Consider the following 9,719-nt stretch of genomic DNA (forward strand, 5'->3'; position numbering starts at 1 on the left):
GGTTATCTTGAGTTGATTTCGGGGCTTTAGTGTCCCCGCGGTCTGGTCCTCAAACAGGCCGAAACCCCCAGGAAGCAGTCCGTGACAGCTGACTAACTCCCAGGTACCTATTTACTGCTATGTAACAGGGGCATAGGGTGAAAGAAACTCTGCCCATCGTTTCTCGCCGAAGCCCGAGATCGAACCCGGGGCCACAGGATCACGTGTAAAGCGTGCTGTCCGCTCGGCCAATTGGCTCCATTCGGGTAGATAAAGATAAACTGTTTAACACGGGTGGTACACGAACAAGGGGACAGAGGTGGAAACTGAGTTAACTGATGGAATGCATTAGGCAGTGATGTGGTGGAGGTTGACTCCATACAAAGTTTCAAATGTAGATATGAAAGAGCCCAGTAGGCTCAGGAATCTGTACACCAGTTGATTGACAGTTGAGAGGCGGTACCAAAGAGCCAGAGCGTAACCCCCGCAAACACAAATAGGTGAGTACAGTGAACTAGCCCCCGTGGGCTGATATAAATTTTTTCGTCTAAAATTGTCAGTAAATATATTTCATCAACACTCAGAATACTCTACTTATAAACTAATATCACTTTAACCTTGCATTAATGCGAGTCTTAGTAAATATTATCATATATTACCCATATTTGCATCAGAGGAAAGAACCGACAATATTTATAAAATGGATGCTTTGGCTCGGCGAGTCGTGGCCCCTTCCCATCCAACTCTATTCCATCTAGCTAACGTCTGTATAGAGTATACATAAAAAAATATATAATTTTTTATTTTATTAAAATATAAATATTTAATTTTATTTAAATATAAATACATTTAAATATTAAAAATATTTAAATGCTGACATCTCAATCTGAACTTACTGTATTGTATTTGATAGGAAACTGTTATATAGAATTTAGTTTTTGTCAAAATGTTATTAGACATGTAGTGTGTATTTAAAATATACGTCTATACATCGCATGCCTCCTAAAGCAAGCATACAATTTCCACGGAAATCGTTTCATAGGTTCAGTACGAAATCGCAATATATACAAGTATTTTCTCTATAAAATTAATTAATTACATACATCTTTTTTCATCAATATTATTGACGGAAGTTAATATATTCTTCCAGATATATTAACCATATCAACATTAAACATCTTAACCATGTCAAGCAACCGGAAACACATTGAATCGTTTTCATCGTTATGATACCACTATGATATTAATGATGCAAATGATAATTAATAATAAACTTAACAATTATTATATAGATTTATTTCTTTGCTGTACAACAGAACACTCAACAAAATAACATTAAACTTGTTGAATAATTTAATGCATATTTCAGCTCATTGATGTCATAATGATAGTAATCCTGGCGATGAGTGTGATCTTTGCAATTGTTTGTCATGTAGGCCTCGTAGTCTGAAAATTATTGTTGAGATGGTTTACCATATAGTTTGATTTCCCATAGACCTAAATGTAAGTAGAGATGGTGTCATTTAGGTCAGCAGAAATCTAGTAATAGTGTTGACTATAATAGTTTAGTGGCCGGTAACCATAATTAGAGAAGACTGAGTAGGATGGTTCAGGATCTGCAGACCTCTTGTAGAAATGGCGGCGATAACCATGACGGGGAGCGTAGTAGAGAGGATACGATGGTTCAGGCTCTGGTTCGGCAGACCTCTTGTAGTAATGACGATCATAACCATGTCGAAGGCCGGAGGAATAAATTGGGTATGATGGTTCAGGCTCTGGCTCGGCAGACCTCTTTCCATTGTGGTAACGGTGACTGTATGCTGGGTAAGCACTACCGTAATTGCTGGTCACGTAACTGGGCTCTGCATCTCGCTTCTCAATCTCAGAAGCGCAAGCGGCAGCCGCCAGGATCACAAGCACCTAAATATGAAAAATCACACGTACGGTCATATAATATTTAGCAGTAAAGTACTATATTTTCATTCGCGTAAATGAAATATTCTTCGAAAAGACTACTACTTTCCTTGATATTTTATGTAATACATTACATTAAATATTAACCAATATCAGAGAGTCCGATTGTTAGTGCAACTTACCAAGAGCTTCATGGCTGAAAGTTGGTTAGCTGTGGCCACAGCTGAGCGAGTGTGTCTTGCAGCAGTGATGCCGGGCTTTTATACCGGAGAGTCTTGAGTCCTTGAATCGTATCTCAATGTTATAGTGACGTTCCACTGAGAAAGCTGTAATTAATATGTTTCTTATCTCTTTATTTTATTATTTTTTTCCATATATAATCAATTACATATTATATTATAAGATTTTCCTTTAGGTTAACAAATATAAAACCCTAGTTAAATGTTAAATATTAAATATTTAATATGTTTTACTTTTCGTTAAGACAATGCACTGTTTACGATTCCTTGTTAATCTTAGCAAGTACTGCATACTTGGTATATACAGGGATAGTTTACCTTGGTAAATATTTCCATACTGAAATATGATTAGTGGTTGGCAAGTAATCTCATGTTGTAGCTTTAGTACTTCCCTCGGTTTAAAAGTCTTAAACCTAACTTTATTCCAACATGTGCTAGACTTTTCAAGTAATGTAGTGTTAGGCAAATGTAAATTTGCGCCAGATATTCGTCTTTTTTAAGAATGACGTATATTGGCGGCTTGTCACCTCTCCTGACAACTATCTCCTTGTTCTCACGATGGCTTTTAGCTGCCGCTTTGAGCTCGGGGGACAGTATGGTGCTTCTGTAGTTGAATCGATTCTTTCCTCCTTCCGCAATAAGTTCTGCTTGTAAGGTATCTTTGGTAGTGACCTTCTTTTGTGTCTCGAGGTCGAATATGTCGTCCAACAGAATTTCCAACTCCACTTTCCGGGCCATCTCACTCGGTCTGGACATAACTTGACAGTTTATACCTAGATTTAGGAGAGTGACTTGGTCATCAGTGAGGTTAATTCCTGCAAGGTTCAGGAAGCTATCTCTTGGTCGTGGAATTGCCATAGGTCCTCCATATAACGTTGTTAGTTTCTTGATGATCCTTGTTTCAGTGCTGAGGTGATGTCGGTGTGTGAGGTAGTCGAGATGTTGTTCAATGCGGGTACGGAGACTTTCGTCGATGTTGCTATTTCTCCATTCGTTTGTAGCATGAAGTAGTTGCGTTTTGTTGTCTTTGATTTCATTTTCTGCCTTGTATATCTGATCACGAATCAGATCCTGGCGATATTTTATCGTGAAGGCTTGATTCCTTGCTGCTGGGTCGTGCGTTTTAATATTAGTATATTTTGGTAGCAGTCTTTCCTGTAGACATACATTATTAAATATGACCGAAAAAGTAAGATTAATAATTCTAACACGAATTTTCTCGATCTTTCGTACGGTTCTTTTCACTGTTGGTGGTAATTCAAAAATAAATTCTCCAAAATTTATTTTTATTTCTAGTCTGACGCGACACTTGAGCGCGTTTCATAAAACTTACTACATTTTCAAAGACTTTAGTTTACACATACACAACTGAATAGAACTTACACAACTTCGATTTCTTTATATCTACATTTGAGTGAGGTGGATGGGGTGAGGTGGTATTAATAGGGTATTAAATTCCTAAACACAAGACAGAAACGAAACAGTCTTTGAAAATGTAATAAGTTTTACGAAACGTGCTCAAGTGTCGCGTCAGACTAGAAATAAAAATGAATTTTGGAGAATTGATTTTTTAATTACCACCAACAGTGAAATGAAATGTACGGAAGATGGAGAAAATTCGTGTTAGAATTATTAATCTTACTTTTTCGGTCATATTTAATAATATATATATATATAAATATATATATATATATATATATATATATATATATATATATATATATATATATATATATATATATATATATATATATATATATATATATATATATATATATATATATATATAATTTGCACGACGTTTCGAACCTCCATGGTTCATTCTCAAGTGAACAATCTTACAATACTAGTGTATTTTATACCCGCATTAGGTCAGGTGATAATACAATGAAGGTGAAAAACATGGGGGGATACATAAGGGATAAACATAGGGGCTGCAGAAGGCTTATTGGCCCATACGAGGCATCTCCTATCTAAACACAACATAAGAACATAAGAACATAAGAACAAAGGTAACTGCAGAAGGCCTATTGGCCCATACGAGGCAGCTCTTATTCTATAACCACCCAATCCCACTCATATACTTGTCCAACCCGTGCTTGAAACAATCGAGGGACACCACCTCCACCACGTTACGCGGCAATTGGTTCCACAAATCTACAACCCTGTTACTGAACCAGTATTTACCCAAGTCTTTCCTAAATCTAAACTTATCCAATTTATACCCATTGTTTCGTGTTCTGTCCTGTGTTGATACTTTTAATACCCTATTAATATCCCCCCGGTTATGTCCATTCATCCACTTGTAAACTTCTATCATGTCACCCCTAACTCTTCGCCTTTCCAGTGAATGCAACTTAAGCTTTGTTAATCTTTCTTCATATGAAAGATTTCTAATTTGGGGAATTAACTTAGTCATCCTACGCTGGACACGTTCAAGTGAATTTATATCCATTCTATAATATGTCGACCAAAACTGAACTGCATAATCTAAATGGGGCCTAACTAGAGCAAGATATAGCTTGAGAACCACACCAGGTGTCTTGTTACTAACGCTGCGATTAATAAATCCAAGTGTCCGATTTGCCTTATTACGAACATTTATGCATTGATCCTTTTGTTTTAAATTCTTACTAATCATAACTCCCAGATCCCTTTCGCAATCCGACTTCGCAATCACAACACCATCTAGCTCGTATCTTGTAACTCTATCATCATTACCTAACCTCAGAACTTTACATTTATCAGCATTAAACTGCATCTGCCAATCCTTTGACCATTTCAAAACCCTATCTAGATCAACTTGAAGTGATAGTGAGTCCTCCTCCGAATTAATTTCCCTACCGATTTTCGTATCATCGGCAAATTTGCAAATGTTGCTACTCAAACCTGAATCTAAATCATTTATATATATTATAAACAACAGAGGTCCCAGGACAGAGCCTTGAGGCACTCCACTTACAACATTTTCCCACTCTGACTTGATTCCATTTATACTAACTCTCTGTTTCCTTTGGTATAGCCATGCCCTAATCCAGCTTAACAGATTAGTTAACAAAGATTAATCCAGTGTAATTGGCCTGTTATGTTGGACATTGTCTTCTGTGTTGGCATCGATATGTTCTTGTCTTGTCCTTACTCTCATGGTGGGTAGAGTAAATAGTTCCGTGATTTGGGTGTTCATGGTAGGTCGCTCTATTCTTATGTGAATTGCCTCAAGAATTTGTAATCTTCTTGAATCTTGGGTTTTGTCTATTATGCAAGTATTCTTGTTCAACATTTCTCTTGTTAGAGTAATGTCATGGGCTTGTCTCATGTGATTCCTAGGGGCACCAGATTGAAGATGGCATGTCAAACGCCTCGTCAGCTTGGTCGACGTCATACCTATGTACTTACATTGAAGGTTACATCCTTCGTGGGGGCAAGTGTACATGTATACAACGCTTGAATGCTGTAGAGGGTTCTCCGTCGGCTTCGGGCTGTTTTTGATAAGGAGTTCGGAAGTCTTCTTGGTTTTGTAGAATATTATCAGGTTTATGTTTTGGTTAGGAGTAGTGCTTTTTACTCCTTTACGGATTATTTCTTTCATTATTCTTTCCTCTTTTATATGTTCACTGTGCATGGTTGATTTGTAATATAATTTTATTGGGGGTGTTGTGGTTTCTGTTCTAGGTTCTGAATTATACCAACGGTCCAAGTGTCTTCTTATAGCAGCGTTTATTTCCGCGTTGCTATATCCGTTGTTCACCAATACCTGAGTTACTCTTTCAAACTCTCTACTCACGTTGCTCCATTCAGAGCAGTGGGTAAGCGCTCGACGAATATAAGCATTGAGAACACTGGCTTTGTATCTTTGGGGCACTCACTTCTACCGTTCAGGCATAATCCTATGTTGGTGGGCTTGGTATATACGTTGGTGCTTAAAGAGGTTCCTGTTTTTGTTATTAGTACATCCAAGAATGGCAGACTGTTATTTTCACTATTTTCATGTGTAAATCGGAGTACTGACTCTCTCTCTAGGTGTCTTTTTAGGTCAATTAGTTCATCTGAGTCTTTTACTATTACGAATATGTCATCTACATAACGGCAGTATACAGTTGGTTTTTGTCTGCTACTGAAGACCCTATCTTCGATGGTTCCCATATAAAAATTAGCAAATAAAACTCCTAAGGGGGAGCCCATTGCTACTCCGTCTATTTGTAAATACATGTCTCCTTGTGGACTGATGAAAGGGGCTTCCTTTGTACATGCTTCGAGAAGACTTTTCAAGTGTGGCTCAGGTATGTCTAATTTGGGGGTGCTCTCGTCTCTATATACTCTGTCCAGTATCATTCCTATGGTTGTGTCGACTGGGACGTTGGTAAAAAGGGATTCAACGTCCAGGGAAGCGATGATTCCATCGGGCTGGGTAGATTTGATCAATTCTAGGAAATCTGCTGATGATTGTAGACTAAACTTACTTGGAGTGTATGGAGTTAGGAGTTCATTGAGGTTTTTTTTTGCCAGGTGATAAGTTGGGGTTGGTATTTAGCTGATTATAGGGCGTAGTGGGTTACCTGGTTTATGTGTCTTAACATTGCCGTAGGCATATCCTAAGCCATAGTCGCCTTGAAGTTTATTGAAATGCACACTACCTTTCTTTGCGTTGATTGCTGTAATTGTTTTGTTTACTTTCCGCTTAAGGTCTTCTACGGGGTTCCTCGTGATTCGTTGAAATTTGGAGTCGTCACTTAGGATGTCGCTAATTTTGTTCATGTATTCATGGTTAGGAATCAATACATATGCTGCTGTTTTGTCGGCTTTTCTTATTGTTACGTCTTTCAGATTTTTTAGTTGTTTCGCTGCTTCTTTGAGTCGTGGGGTTAAGATTGTAGATGAATATGTTCCTCGTTTTTTCCTTTTTCCCAATACTAGTTGATTATAAAATCAACTAGTATTGTAAGATTGTTCACTTGAGAATGAACCATGGAGGTTCGAAACGTCGTGCAAATTATACAAATAAGTGTAATACACTCTATAGTAAATCACTTCTTTTCTTCACCTTAAAAGTACGAAAATGAGTTTTGGAGAACTCCTATTCCAATTAAGCCCTGATGCTAAGAAAATAGTTAGAGGGATAGAAGCCCTAAACCAGAAAATAATAAATACAGAATATGCGGTCATATTCAATGAAACATGTTTGAAAGAAAACCTGCTGCCAGTATACACTAATATAAACCCACATGACCCAGCAGTCCGCAATACAGAGTTTACCTATAGGTATAGGCAAGAGCTCATTCGGCATCAACTAAACAAGAAGAAGGAAGCCCTCCAAACCTTTATAGAGCAGGCGGAGCATCTGTTAAACAAATGGACCCAGTACGACATCCCTATCCAACTCAAGCAAACCATCAACAGTGAACTATTTAACCTGAAACAACAACATAAAACTCTTGTAGAAACAAAGACACTCCGTAAGTTAACATCCCTAAACGGTGGACAGCTAAAAATCCCTCGTCCTAAAGATGGCTACTTTAACCTGACTTCTTATGATCTTACCCAGGACCAACGAGACCTCTTAAATCTTGGTCTAAATTGTCAATTCTTATCTAAACCAAAGATGCATAAAAAACGCCTGGAAATCGAAATGCTTCTGGACGATATCCATAAGCTAGAAGACAACAAAAAAGTCATCACCACGGACACACTTCAAGCTGAACTACTTGCAGAAGCAGGGAAAAAACGAGGAACATATTCATCTACAATCTTAACCCCACGACTCAAAGAAGCAGCGAAACAACTAAAAAATCTGAAAGACGTAACAATAAGAAAAGCCTACAAAACAGCAGCATATGTATTGATTCCTACCCATGAATACATGAACAAAATTAGCGACATCCTAAGTGACGACTCCAAATTTCAACGAATCACGAGGAACCCCGTAGAAGACCTTAAGCGGAAAGTAAACAAAACAATTACAGCAATCAACGCAAAGAAAGGTAGTGTGCATTTCAATAAACTTCAAGGCGACTATGGCTTAGGATATGCCTACGGCAATGTTAAGACACATAAACCAGGTAACCCACTACGCCCTATAATCAGCCAAATACCAACCCCAACTTATCACCTGGCAAAAAAACTCAATGAACTCCTAACTCCATACACTCCAAGTAAGTTTAGTCTACAATCATCAGCAGATTTCCTAGAATTGATCAAATCTACCCAGCCCGATGGAATCATCGCTTCCCTGGACGTTGAATCCCTTTTTACCAACGTCCCAGTCGACACAACCATAGGAATGATACTGGACAGAGTATATAGAGACGAGAGCACCCCCAAATTAGACATACCTGAGCCACACTTGAAAAGTCTTCTCGAAGCATGTACAAAGGAAGCCCCTTTCATCAGTCCACAAGGAGACATGTATTTACAAATAGACGGAGTAGCAATGGGCTCCCCCTTAGGAGTTTTATTTGCTAATTTTTATATGGGAACCATCGAAGATAGGGTCTTCAGTAGCAGACAAAAACCAACTGTATACTGCCGTTATGTAGATGACATATTCGTAATAGTAAAAGACTCAGATGAACTAATTGACCTAAAAAGACACCTAGAGAGAGAGTCAGTACTCCGATTTACACATGAAAATAGTGAAAATAACAGTCTGCCATTCTTGGATGTACTAATAACAAAAACAGGAACCTCTTTAAGCACCAACGTATATACCAAGCCCACCAACATAGGATTATGCCTGAACGGTAGAAGTGAGTGCACCCAAAGATACAAAGCCAGTGTTCTCAATGCTTATATTCGTCGAGCGCTTACCCACTGCTCTGAATGGAGCAACGTGAGTAGAGAGTTTGAAAGAGTAACTCAGGTATTGGTGAACAACGGATATAGCAACGCGGAAATAAACGCTGCTATAAGAAGACACTTGGACCGTTGGTATAATTCAGAACCTAGAACAGAAACCACAACACCCCCAATAAAATTATATTACAAATCAACCATGCACAGTGAACATATAAAAGAGGAAAGAATAATGAAAGAAATAATCCGTAAAGGAGTAAAAAGCACTACTCCTAACCAAAACATAAACCTGATAATATTCTACAAAACCAAGAAGACTTCCGAACTCCTTATCAAAAACAGCCCAAAGCCGACGGAGAACCCTCTACAGCAGTCAAGCGTTGTATACATGTACACTTGCCCCCACGAAGGATGTAACCTTCAATGTAAGTACATAGGTATGACGTCGACCAAGCTGACGAGGCGTTTGACATGCCATCTTCAATCTGGTGCCCCTAGGAATCACATGAGACAAGCCCATGACATTACTCTAACAAGAGAAATGTTGAACAAGAATACTTGCATAATAGACAAAACCCAAGATTCAAGAAGATTACAAATTCTTGAGGCAATTCACATTAGAATAGAGCGACCTACCATGAACACCCAAATCACGGAACTATTTACTCTACCCACCATGAGAGTAAGGACAAGACAAGAACATATCGATGCCAACACAGAAGACAATGTCCAACATAACAGGCCAATTACACTGGATTAATCTTTGTGTTTAGATAGGAGATGCCTCGTATGGGCCAA

General features: G+C 38.2%; 1 protein-coding gene across 1 annotated transcript; it reads right to left on the reverse strand.

The window, feature by feature from the left end:
* Positions 1 to 1,518: 1,518 nt before the first annotated feature.
* LOC123771391 (uncharacterized) lies at positions 1,519 to 2,087 on the reverse strand. The gene is made up of 2 exons (XM_045763899.2): positions 2,076 to 2,087; positions 1,519 to 1,899 (listed from the first exon to the last, which is right to left on the reverse strand). The coding sequence occupies exons 1-2, from the start codon at positions 2,085 to 2,087 to the stop codon at positions 1,519 to 1,521; spliced, it is 393 nt and encodes a 130-aa protein (XP_045619855.1).
* Positions 2,088 to 9,719: the final 7,632 nt, after the last annotated feature.

Source organism: Procambarus clarkii, chromosome 54 (genome assembly GCF_040958095.1).
Source record: "Procambarus clarkii isolate CNS0578487 chromosome 54, FALCON_Pclarkii_2.0, whole genome shotgun sequence".
Taxonomy (NCBI): Eukaryota; Metazoa; Arthropoda; class Malacostraca; order Decapoda; family Cambaridae; genus Procambarus; species Procambarus clarkii.